The sequence below is a fragment of the Cetorhinus maximus genome, chromosome 3, assembly GCF_964194155.1.
Source record: "Cetorhinus maximus chromosome 3, sCetMax3.hap1.1, whole genome shotgun sequence".
Taxonomy (NCBI): Eukaryota; Metazoa; Chordata; class Chondrichthyes; order Lamniformes; family Cetorhinidae; genus Cetorhinus; species Cetorhinus maximus.
Genome location: NC_135881.1, coordinates 46,063,729 through 46,077,428, shown reverse-complemented (window position 1 = coordinate 46,077,428; position 13,700 = coordinate 46,063,729). Strand labels below are relative to the sequence as shown.

General features: G+C 42.5%; 1 protein-coding gene across 1 annotated transcript in view; it reads left to right on the top strand.

The window, feature by feature from the left end:
- Positions 1–9,924: 9,924 nt before the first annotated feature.
- The window catches only part of LOC144677946 (ATP-dependent zinc metalloprotease YME1L1-like), a 52,202-nt gene continuing 48,426 nt past the window's right edge, over positions 9,925–13,700 (top strand). Inside the window, exon 1 of the mRNA XM_078537913.1 lies at positions 9,925–10,046. Coding sequence (XP_078394039.1) covers positions 10,044–10,046 — 3 coding nt within the window. The 5' untranslated portion in view covers positions 9,925–10,043. The remainder of the gene's footprint in view (positions 10,047–13,700) is intronic.

Below are 13,700 nucleotides of genomic sequence, written 5' to 3'. Positions count from 1 at the left end.
CTTTTGCTTCCAATTTCCATCCCTCTCTCACCTTCACATGGTCCATCTCCGGCACTTCCCTTTCCTTCCTTGACCTCTGTCTCCATTTCTGGTGATAGACTGTCTACCAATATTCTTTGCAAACTCACCAACTCCTACAACTACCTCGATTACAACTTCTCACACCCTGCTTCCTGTAAGGACTCCATCCCATTCTCCCAGTTCCTCCTTCCTCCACCTCCGTCGCATCTGTCCCCCCACCCCCCACTGTGGTTGACAGGGCCCTCAACCATGTTCAACCCATCTCCCACACCTCTGCCCTCACCCATTCCATTCCCTCCAAGAACCATGATAGAGTCACTTTTCACCCCACTAGCCTCCGCATTCAAAGGTTCATACTCCGCCATTTCCGCCAACTCCAACATGATGACAGCGCCAAACACATCTTCCCCTCACTCACCCATCGAAATTCCATAGGGACCGTTCCCTCTTTGACACCCTTGTCCACTTCTCCATCACCTCCAATTCCTCATTACCTTCCCACGGCACCTTCCCATGCAATCGCCAAAGGTGCAACACCTGCCTCTTTACCTCCTCCCTCCTTCCATCCAAGGCCCCAAACACTCATTGCTTCAACTGCACCTCCTTCAATTTGGTCTACTGTATTCGCTGCTTCCAATGCGGTCTCCTCTACATTGGGGAGACTAAACGCAGACTGGGTGACCGCTTTGCGGAACACCTTCACTCAGTCCGCAAGCATGACCCAGGCCTTCCTGTCACTTGCCATTTCAACACACCATCTTGCTCTCATACGTACATGTCCATCCTCCACCTGCTGCAATGTTCCAGTGAAGCCCAATGCAAACTGGAGGAACAGCACCTCATCTTCCGATTAGGCACTTGTCAGCCTTCCGGACTTAGCATTGAGTTCAACAGCTTCAGACATGAACTCTCTCCTCCATCTTGACCCCCTTTTTTAATCCTATATTTTCATTCATATTTATTCATTTATTTTATTCTTTTTTTTCTCTTTCATTAATTTATTTTTTCATCCTTTTTTATCCTTTCCTCCCCGCCACAGGGCCATCTGACACTTGTTTCTCTGTTGTGCTTTCACAGAGTGCTGACCCTTGTTCTGCTATTAACACATTCTGCTACCTTAGCTTTATGCCACTCTCAGCACCTTCTTTAATCTTTAACACCACAATTAACACTCCCTTTGCCTTGTGTCCATGACATCTTTGTCAATCTCTCCTGAGCTCCCACTATCCCTGACCTTCCATTTTGCTCCACCGACTCCACCCTCTCTTAAACAGTACAAAATCCATCACATTTCTCCCCTTTAGCTCTGAAGAAGTGTCATATGGACTCAAAACATTAACTCTCTTACTCTCTCCACAGATGCTGTCAGACCTCCTGAGTTTTTCCAGCACTGTCTGTGTTTATTATCTGGTTATGTATCTTATTGATGTTTACTGTGCATAAATTGGCTGCCATGTTTCCCTGCATTATAACAATGACTGCTCTTCAAATATTACTTCGTTGTCTATAAAGGGCATTTGGATGTCCAGGATAAGTTTTGGAAGAGGAAATACAAACCATAAAAGGACCAAAGGAAATCACAGATAAATCACAATACGGTTATGCGCCAAGATTGTAAATAAATGCAAGTCCTTTCCTTTATGTATACATTCAGAGAAAGTTAGAAAGCATTTTAAAAAATTTTTGGATGTGTACATCGCTGGCAAGGCTGGCATTTGTTGCCCAACCCTAATTACCTTTGAAAAGGTGGTGGTAAGTCACCTTCTTGAATCGCTGCAGTCCATCTGAAGAAAGAAGATAAAGGGAGGCACACAGGAAGAGGAAGAAAAGAATGAGTGAAGTCAGAGATACAGAGAAAATTAGAAAATGTGTGAAGTCGGAGATACTTATGAAGAGAGACTGGGCCTGTATTCTCTAGAGTTTCGAAGAATGAGAGGTGATCTCTTTGAAACCTACAAAATACTCAAAGGAATAGACAGGGTAGATGCAGGTGAGATGTTTCCCTTGCTTGGGGAGTCTAGAACCAGGGGACACAATTTCAAGATAAGAGGGAAGCCACTTAAGACTGAGATGAGGAGAAATTTCTTTACTCAGAGGGTTGTGAATCTTCAGAATTCTGTACCCAGAGGGCCCATAAGCTCAGTCATTGAGTATATTGAGTCATTAATAATAACGTAAAGGGTTATGGGTATAATTTGGGTAAAAGGCATTGAAGTGTTCCATCAGCCATGATTGTATTGAATAGTACAGCTGGCTCGATGGGCTGAATAGCCTTCTGTTCTTATGTTCCTATACAGAGAAAATTAGAAAATTTATGAGAAGTAGACAAAAAGGGAGACAAAGCAAGAAAAAAAAGTGAATATGGTAATATTACATACTCATCCTCACTTAAAAAGTCAAAATAAGGACCACAACATGTAAGAAATATGGGTTTTTATATATTTTTCATTGTACTCTGAATTTTAGGTACTGTACTTTATAAATATGTGGGCTTTTAGTAAGCAGAGTTAAGAGCTGTTTGCATTGATTAGTTAGGCATAAGTAAAGAATGTCACACGATGATTAGGGATAGCATGTTGCATGAATCTAGACATTTATAAAAACAGCAAGGGAGATGTTAGAACAAATCAGGAAGATTAAACAGAAATGAGAACAGTTTAAAATGATTGATTCTGTCTGGAATGTACAGCTTAATAATAAGAAACAGGAAGAAAACTGTTAAGTGGTTATGCTGGCTGTATATTTCTGATTGTATTGTTAAAAGATCCCAACTCTGGAGGACTATGTAAGCCAATTAAGGTGTCTGCATGCTCACTCAGTCTATTATATTCCAGGAGATGACCACAGTTATTTGTAATGGTCTGCTGACATAACTGTAAATAGGCTATTGATTTATAATATGAATGGTGGTATGGTGGCCTAGGCAACAATAGGGAACCCATTTAGTGTTAAAAGGGTTAATGGAGAAGTTGAATTATATGCCTAGGCCTAAGAGAAAAATACTGCAGCCTTGAGAACAATACCAACTTGTCTGACCACAGTTGTAGGATGAGCCCTGAGACATTCCATTTTGTTCTTTCTCAGGCCAATGTAATCAGGATTGTGATAAGCATTTGTGTAAGCACTATGTCTGTTGTGCTGAGAATGAAAATTTACTGAAATATGGATTGGTCAGTTAACTTATGCAAATAAGCGGTTTGTGCAAAATTTACTGATTGTCTGTAAAAATGCTTTTAACAGGTCTGTGTGTATTCTGCTATGAGACTGTACAGTAGCTCTTTTGTGTGCTGTCTCTCTTCACAAGTAATAAATGGGGTTTCTACGTATTAATGATGCCTTGATGTGATTAATCTCCGACAGTGGGAGTTGGTTACCATTACCAAATATAGTCAGGGAGATCTTGAAGATAAGAATTAATGAAGGATAAGAAGAGCTCTCTGGGGAGATTCCGTGTACAGTTTCACAGTCTTACAGAGGAGAGAAGAGAGAACCAGAAGAAGGAAAATACAAGAGAAGAAAAGAGGAGAAACCAGTACCTGCTGAAATGTGCTCAGGCTGCATCGGAAAGTAAAGACTGCATGCAGTCCAACAACTGCTGCCTGTTTGTTAAGTATAATCTTGGCTTAATAAATCTCTTATCTGTTTGAGATAGCTTAGTTGTTTGTCAACTTTTGTCTGGTCCAAGAACATTTATCCAAAACCAACAAACTCTTTAATTGCATTACAATGATTTGTAAACCTTTTGATCTCCAAACAAAAATGCCCTTCAGTTGTGTTCACATAACTTTGACCCACTTATGTAACTGGAGAAGAATGACACAGGTGCAGCTTAAATTAACTGTATTAGAAAATAAGTCACACTCCACAGATTGCATAATACACCTTGTGTTACTAAAGATGAACATTTAACTGTTTCTGTATTTGTTAAGGTATAATTTTACCAGACAGTCAATGAGGTAACACATTAAATGGTAGGACTCCTGCACTTGAATCTGTCAAAAATGGAACCAAACACAAATATATATACTCACCTGATCAATAATTAGACCAATAGGGAATGATTGTTTTAGAAATTGATTTTTGGGGATAATTTTTAGCCAATCTGTTCCCAATTTTTTGTCCTTGGCTTTAACATCAAAAATTGGTTACTGAAAACAGGGCAGCAAACAAAAAACGTGTAAGTAAAGTCAGAAATGACAGCACAGAACATTGATTCATTGCCCCTGGTGTTAGTTTTTCAATTGGAGCCATCCCCTGCAATGGCATTTATTTGCTGAAAAAGCCTTGAAAAGTTGCTGCACTGCACCTTGTAAATGGTACAAACTGCAGCGCTGGTACGCCAGTGATGGAGGAGGTGAATGCTTGAGCTGGTGGATGAGCTGCCAATCAAATGAGCTGCTTTGTCTTGGATGGTGTGCACTCATCCATGCAAGTGGCAAATATTTCATCACACTCCTGACTGGTGCCTTGCAGATGGTGGAAAACCAGGAGGTGAGTCAGTCCAAAGTATACTCAGCCTATGACCTGATTTTGAAGCCACAGTATTTATGGGGGTGCTCCAGTTAACCAATGGTGACCCCAGGATGTTGATGGTGGGGATTTGGTGATGGTAATACCGTTAAATGTCAAGGCAAGGTGATCAGACTGTCTTGGAGGTGATTATTTCTGGCACTTTTGTGGAGTGAATGTTTCTTGCCACTTATTAGCCCAAGTATAAATATTGTCAGGCCTTGCTGCTTGTCTATACAGACTGCTTCATTATTTGAGGAGTTGTGAATAGAACTGAAGACAATGAAATCATCAGCAAACATTCCGCTTCTGACTTTTTGATGGAAGGTCTTTGATGTAGCAGTTAGGCCTAAGCTCCTGCCCTGAGGAATTCTTGCAGTGATGTTTCGGGGGCTGAGATAATTTGCTTGTAACAACCACAACCATCTTCCTTTGTGCTAAATATGGCTCCAGCCAGTGAACAGCTTTCTCTGTGATTCCCATTGAGTTCAATTTTACTCAAGCTCCTTGATGCTACACTTTGTTGAAAGCTGCTTTCTTGCCAAGAGCAATCAATCTCACCTCAACTCTAGAACTCATCTCTTTTGTCCATGTTTCAACCAAGACTGAAGTGAGGTGTGGAGCCGAGTGGTCCTGGAAAAACCTGAACTGAACATCAGTGAGCAGGTCAGAAAGAGTAGTGTGAAACTGCCAGATTAAAACCTACCTGGTTTACTGATATTCTTTGTGAAAAGAAACCTGCCGTCCTCACCTGGCCTGGCATGTATGTGACTCCAGACCCACAATAATGTCATTTACTCTGAAATTTTCTCTGCAATGGGCAAGCAAGCCACTCAGTTGTGTCAGCATCACTCTGATAATAAGTATGAAATAATATAGGTATAAAACCGGATGGATCACACATCATCAATTTAGGCACTGGATTTTAACTCAACCAAGGTATACCCAGCCCTGCAGAGTTCTCCTCACTAACATTGGGGGTTGCGGGGGGGTGGGGGCGCGGAGGTGGTTGTTACCAAAATTGGGAGAGCTGTCCCACAGATTAATCAAGCAACAGCCTAACATGGTCGCACTCACAGTCTTTCTCCTAATGTTTTAGACTCCTCTATTACCATCCCTGGGTACACATTTGCATCCAGCAGAACAGACAGACCAAAGATGGTAGCATACAGTCAGCATGGAGGGGCACTGGGAGTCCTAAGTAATCTCTCTGGACCCCATGAATTCTCATGAAGATTGCATGGCATCAAATCAAACATAAATAAAGGAACCTCCTGCTGATGCCAACTATTGCCCAGCCTCAGCTGATAAGTCAGTGCCCCTCCATATTGAACACCATTGGAAAAACATTGAGGGTACCAAGGGCACTGAGTGTACTCTGTGCAGAGGACTTCAATACCAATCAGCAAGAGTGGCTTGTAACACCACAACTGGATGAGATCTGAAAGACATATCTGCCAAACTGGACCAATGTCAGGTGGTGAGAGAGCCACCTTGAGTGTAAAACCTATTTGATCTCGTCCCCACTAATCAACCTGTCACATGCATCTATTCATGTCAGTCTTGTAAGGAGTGACCATTGTTGCCGGAGGTCACCGGTAACGGCTATTGGCTTAGTACAAAGAGGAGAAGAGTCAATTCTCTCTTAACTCTAAATTCGCTTTATTCATGTCGTTAGATCATCTACATATAGCTTATACGTCTGGTTAAATATAGACACGCAGTTTACAGCAGGTTATACAGTTTTATACCCAAAACTAGGATCTAAACGCACAGCCACTAGGTTTCTCTGACACACCCTGAGTGGTCACAGAATATAAAAGCTAATACCCGAAAAGGAGAGCTGACGCTGGCCAGGCGTTCCGTTCTCTCTCTCTTGCGTCTCTACGTTGCTGACGTAGGTTCTTGTGCTTCTGCGATGGTTGGTCTCCAGAGTCTCACTGCTCCATGCCAGAAATCCTTTCAGTCTTAAACTGAATCTCATCTCTTCAAGCTGTGCTGTCTCTTTCTCGTTGGTTTAGGCCTGTTTGCCTGATCTGTGGCACATTCTCATTGGCTCTGTTCTAAGACTTGCAGGATTTACCTTGTTCTTTCTTTTCTAAATAAGGACTCATCACATTTCCTTTGTCGTCAAGACACTCAGCTACTTTAAAACCAGTTCCAGCCAGCTGAGACCAGTGACTGGAGTCAGGTTTCAAAAGTTGCTCAGGCCAGTAACTGGACTCAGGTTACTTCAGGTCAAAAGTTGCTTTTAGCTGTGTCAGCAATTCAGCTGCAGACCCTGGCCAACACCATAAAACACACCTTGTGAAGTTCCATCTTCACACTGAAGACACCCTCCATCATGTTGCATGGCATGCTGTCTGTGCTAAATTGGATAGCTTTAGAACAGATCTGGCTGTTCAAATCTGGGCATCCATGAGATGCTGTCAGCCATTAGTGTAGTAACTCTTTTCGAGAAAATCTGAGTTGTATGCTGAACCTCTTTCGAGTTATCAACAGTCACAGATTGCAACTCTTTCGAGTACAATCACAGTTCTTGGTTTCCGGGAGTGGGACATGAACCCACAACCCTCTAATTCAAAGGTGAGGGTGCTATGAACTGAGCCACAGCTGACACCTCACATTAGTGTAGTATAAGGGGTTAATCCTGTGATATGCTAATGAGGCATAGTATACGTCATCACAGGAAGTGATGCAATGTCTCATGATCTTGCTCTCTCTTGTAGACCTCATGGCAAGATGAAGCCATTGTCCAATGTTTCTCAATAAAAATTAATGCTTTCCTTACATCAGACTGTAAATATTCTGTGTTAGCACAACGAGATAAAGAATATTATAATCAGCAACAGCAGCAGAATTGTATTCTAATACAATCTGTCATCACATGGCACAACACATCCCTCACTCTACATTACCATCAAGCCAGGGGGTCATCCTTGGTTCAATGAGGAGTATAGAAGAACATGTCAGGAGTAGCATCAGGTGTACCTAAAACTGAGGTCCCAACCTGGTGAAGCTATAAAACAGGGTTATATGCATGCTAAACAGCAAAAGTAGCATGCTGTAATCAGAGCTAAGCGATCTCAAAACCATCGGATCAGATCAAAGCTCCACAGTCCTGCCACATCCAGTGGTGAATGGTAGTGAAAAATTAAATAGCTAACTATTGGAGTATGCTCCATGATTGATCATCCCCAGCCTCAATAGGGGCTGAGCCTTGTATGTAAGTATAAAAGGCAAAGCTAAAGCAATTGCAACCATCTTCAGCCATGTGTGGAGTGGATAATCTATCATGACATCCTGCTGAGGTTCCCACTATCACAGATGTCAGTCTTCAACCAATTCAATTAACTCCTTTTGACATCAAAAAACAGCTGAACATGCAGGTATCAGCAAAGGGTATGAGGGTTGATGACATTCTGGCTGCTCTGCTGAAGTTTCAGAACTAGCCGCGCTGCTAGCCAAGCTGTTCCAGTACTGGCATCTAGCTGATATAGTGGAAAATGGCCAGGTATGTCCTGTTTGTGAAAAGCAGGACAAAGCCAATCCAGCTACTTATCGCCCCATCAATCTACGCCCAATCATCAGCAAAGTGATTATTGGTGGCATTAATAATGCTGTCAAGCACTACTTTTCATCAATATCCTGCTCATCACTGCTTGGTTTGTATTTCATTGTGTGGTCCTTGTAAATTATTTTGTGCAAATGCACTCCTGCATTTTTATCATGGAACAAGGCTTGTGTAGTAACTTTCAGATGGCTGTGTGACTGTTCACCCACACAGATTAGCAGGAACTTTGCTCCAGACCTCTACAGCCTTGTCCCAACATGGACAAGAGATGAACTTCAGAGGTGATGTGGAATTGACTGCTCTTGACATCAAGGCAGCATTTGACTGAGTGTAGCATCAGGAAGCCCTTGTAAAATTTAAGCAAATGGGAATAAGGAGGAAACATTCATCTGGTTGGAGTCATAGACAGCGCAGAGGAAGGTGGTTGTGTTTTTGGATGCGGATCATCTCAGCTCCAGGGTATTGCTGCTGGAATTCCTCAGGGAGTGTTCCAGGCCCACCATCTTCAGCTGACATTCCCACCACAATCAGGTTAGAACTGGAGACGTTTGCTGATGATCTCAGTGTTCAATTTTATTCAGAATTTCTCAGATAATGAAACAGTCCACACCTGCGTGTAGCTGCAGCTGAACATCATTCAAACTTGGGCTGATATGTGTCAAGTAGCAATCGTTCCACACGGGTGCCAGGCAATAACCATCTCCAACATGAGAGTCGCACAATCTCTTCTTGGTATTCAATGTCATTAACATTGTGAATCCCCCACTGTCAACATCCTTGGGTCGTCATTGACCAAAAACTTAACTGGACCAGTTACATGAACATCGTGATCAGAGGCTGGGTGTTCTGCAGCAAATTACTCATCTCTTGACTACCCAAAGCCTGTCCACTATCTACTAAAAAGAAGTCAGGAGTATGAAGGAACATTCTGCATTTACCTGGATGAATGTAGCTCCAATAGCACTCAAGAAGCTCGACACCCTGCAGGACAAAGCAGTCCTCTTGTTTGGCACCCCATCCACCACCTTAAACATTCACTCCCTCCACCGCCAGTCCACTATGGCTGCAGTGTGTACCAGCTAAAAGAAGCACTACAAAGACTTGCCAAGGCTCCTTCAGTAGCATCTTCCAAACCTGCAACCTCCACCACCTAGTAGGTCAAATGCAGCAGGCACATGGGAACACCAAGTTCCTTTCAAAGTCATACACCATCCTGATTTAGAAATATATCACTGCTCCTTCATCGTCACTGGGTCAAAATTGTGGAACTCCCTAGCTAACATCTTTGTCAAAATACTTTCACCATATGGACTGCACTAGTCTATGCAGGTGGCTCACCACCACCTTCTCAAGGGCAATTAAAGATTGGCAATAAATGCTGGTCTTGCCAGCGATGCTCACATCTGGCAAATGAATAAAAATAAAATAGAAGCAAGTCAAAAATTTATGATGAATAATTTATATTTGTAAGATATTTCCTACATTACAATGTTAACTACATTTCAAAAGTACTTAATTGGATGTAAAGCACTTTGAAGCATCTTGAGGTTGTGAAAGGTGTTATATAAATGCCAATCAGTTTTTATTGTTTGTTTCTTTCCCTATTTCTTTCTTTGGACAAGTACAGAAAGAAAAGGGAATAAAAAGATATACTGAAAGAAGGTATGATGAGAGGAGGTGCATAGAATGGAAGGAGATCAGTGTGGAGTATAATCTTTTGGCTTCTGTTTCAAAGTACTTCATAGGAAATTCTTATCGATGTGCCACAGAGAGTGTTTTCACTAACCGAAGACCATTCATGCCAGATAACAAACAGGAAGCACTTTCATCTTCTGGATTTATTATGTGTTCCTCCTTGTGACTTGGGGTACTGGGACTGTCCCTTTAGCGAAGAGAAGGTGAAGAGTTCATTGAATAGTGTTTTTTTTATTCTTGAAGGATGGTAAGAGGCCAAATTGAGGAACAAAATTCTCTCTGGTTGGGGAGTCTGAGAAAGTATCATCAATTTAAACGAAGTAATAAGAAATTAAGAGAAATTTTAAATACAGAGAGCATGAAATGTTTTGTCATGGGGAGTGGCTGTGACAGATATCATTGCATCTTTTAAGGAAAGAATATGTAAACATTGGAAACAAAGATACAGGATGACAGAGCAAAAGCAGACATGTAGGATTAGTTTTATATTTCCTCTGCCGAAGAACCAGCATAGACAAAATGGCTGATCAACATTCATCTGTGCTTTAAAACTGCTTTGATTTATTTATATCTTTCTCCTATGCCCTCTTTGTACAAAATATTTCTTCCCATTCTCTTCTTCCCCCAAAAGATGTTCTTGGTCTCCTCACAGGACTCATAGGAGAGAAGTTTTGAATAATCTGACTTGTGACCGCATCTAATTTAGAAAATAACAAATAGGGAAGAAGCAAATTGGCCGAATGGAACCTATGTTTATGATACAATTATCTTGAATATTCAATCCAAATATTACTAATATGAATGCTAGTACATACAACATAATGTATCAGTAAAATGGGATATCATCTGGTCACATCAACTTGCAAAGCTGTAAACCTTAAGATAATGAAGGACATTTGTTGTCAACATTGTCTGTAAAAAAAAAATCTGATTTAAAAAGCTGTCTTTATTTTTAAAAATGAGGTATATATTGTCCCAAAGGTTGATGGGAAAACTGACTGCCAGTGCAGAACTCAGCTATACAGAACAGGAAGGTCTTAGATTAAAATCTGTGTTATCTCAGCTGGATGTTAGTTGTATGACAATGAGCTGCAGCGTCCCTGCACTAGGGAAGAGGAAAATCAGCGATAATTCTCTCTTCCAATTAATAGTTGATGACCTCTGGCTGGAATGTTTGTGTGTGTATGTGGGTGTGTGTGTGTGTGTGTGAGAGAGAGAGAGACAACATAAACTTACACTTATGTAGCATCTCCAATGTAGAATAGTGTCCCAAGTCACTTCCCAGCAAGTTGTTTATCAGACAAATATGGAAGCAAAGACAAAGGAGATATTTGGAGTGACAAAAAGTTTGATTAAAAAGATGGGTTTTAAGGAGGATCTTAAAGTAAGAGAGGAAAATGGAGAGGCATAGGAGATTAGGGGAAACAGAGCATGTGGTTCAGATGACATAAGGCATTGGTGCCTTTGGTGGATCGAATGGAGATGGAGGTGCTCCAGAAGCCAGAGTTGAAAGAGCGGAGATTTTGGGAGGGTTGTTGGTGGGCAGGGCACGGTTTGTAAGGCTAGCGAAGGGTATGGAGTGTTTTTTTCACTTATTTATTAATGGGATGTGGGCGACGCTGGCTAGGCCAGCCATTATTTCCCATCCCTAATTGCCCTTGAGAAAGTGATGGTGAGCCATCTTAAATAATTGCAGTCCAAGTGGAGTAAGTACACCCACACTGCTGTTAGGAAGGGAGATCCAGGATTTTGATCCAGCAACAATGAAGGAATGGCAATATAGTTCCAAGTCAGGATGACATGTGGCTTGGAGGGGAGCTTGTAGGTGGTGGTATTCCCATGCATCTATTGCCCTTGTCCTAGGTGGTTGAGATCATAGGTTTGGAAGGTGCTATTGAAGGAGCCTTGGTGAGTTGCTGCAATGCATCTTGTATATGGGACACACTGCTACCACTGCATCGGTGGTGGACAGAGTGGATGTTAAAGGTGGTGGATAGGGGTGCCTATGGATGGGTGGCAATGTCCTGGATGGTGTCAAGCTTCCTGAGTGTTGTTGGTGCTGCATTCAGGCAAGTGGAAGAACATTCCATCACAATCCTGACTTGCACCTTGTGCACAGGTTTAGGGAGTCAGAAGGTGAGTGACTTTCCACAGAATACCCAGCCTCTCACCTGTTCTTATAGCCATAGTATTTATGCGGCTGGTTCAGTTCAGTTTCTGATCGATGGTAACCCCCAGGATGTTGATGATGGGGGATTCATCAATGGTAGTGCCATTGAATGTCAGTGGGGGATGGCTGGATTCTCTGTTATTGGAAATGGTCATTGCCTGACACTTGTGTGGCATGAATGTTACTTGCCGCTTATCAGCTCAGGCCAGAATGTTGTCCAGGTCTTGTTGCAAATGGACACGGACTGCTTCAGTATCTGAGGAATTACGAATGGTGCTAAAATTCTGTGGTGAGTAACTCACCTCCAGACTCCCCAAAGCCTGTCACAGAATCACAGAAGCACACAGTGCAGAAGAGGCCCTTCGGCCCATCGAGTCTACACTGACACATGAGAAACACCTACCTAATCTCATTTACCAGCACTTGGCCCATAGCCTTGAATGTTATGATGTGCCAAGTGCTGATCAGGTACTTTTTAAAGGATGTGAGGCAACCTGCCTCCACCACCCTCCCAGGCAGTGCATTCCAGACTGTCACCACCCTCTGGGTAAAAAAGTTTTTCCTCACATCCCCCCTAAACCTCCTGCTCCTCACCTTGAACTTATGTCCCCTTGTGACTGACCCTTCGACTAAGGGGAACAGCTGCTCCCTATCCACCCTGTCCATGCCCCTCATAATCTTGTACACCTCGATCAGGTCGCCTCTCAGTCTTCTCTGCTCCAACGAAAACAACCCAAGTCTATCCAACCTCTCTTCATATCTTAAATGTTTCATCTCAGGCAACTTCCTGGTGAATCTCCTCTGCACCCCCTCCAGTGCAATCACATCCTTCCTATAATGTGGTGACCAGAACTGCACACAGTACTCCAGCTGTGGCCTCACCAAGGTTCTATACAACTCCAACATGACCTCCCTACTTTTGTAATCTATGCCTTGATTGATAAAGGCAAGGGTCCCATATGCCTTTTTCACCACCCCGCTAACATGCCCCTCTGCCTTCAGAGATTGATGGACACACACACCAAGGTCCCTTTGTTCCTCAGAACTTCCTAGTGTCATGCTGTTCATTCAATACTTCCTTGTCAAATTACTCCTTCCAAAGTGTATCACGTCACACTTTTCAGGGTTAAATTCCATCTGCCACTTATCTGCCCATTTGACCATCCTGTCAATATCTTCCTGTAGCCCAAGACACTTAACCTCACTGTTAACCACTCAGCCAATCTATGTGATCCGCAAACTTACTAATCCTACCCCCCAAATAGTCACCTATGTTGTTTATATAAATGACGAATAACAGGGGACCCAGCACAGATCCCTGTGGTACGCCACTGGACACTGGCTTTCAGTCACTAAAGCATCCTTCTGTCATCACCCTGTCTCCTACAACTAAGCCAATTTTGAATCCACCTTATCAAATTACCCTGTATCCCATGTGCATTTGCCTTCTTTATAAGTCTCCCATGTGGGACCTTGTCAAAGGCTTTGCTGAAATCCATATAAACTACATCAACTGCATTACCCTCATCGATATACCTGGCCGCCTTCTCAAAAAATTCAATCAAATTTGTTAGGCATGACCTCCCTCTGACAAAGCCATGCTGACTATCCTTGATCAAACCTTGCCTCTCCAAGTGGAGATAGATTGTCTCCTTCAGAATTTTCTCCAATAGTTTCCCTACCACTGACGTGAGACTCACTGGCCTGTAGTTCCCTGGCTTATCTCTACAA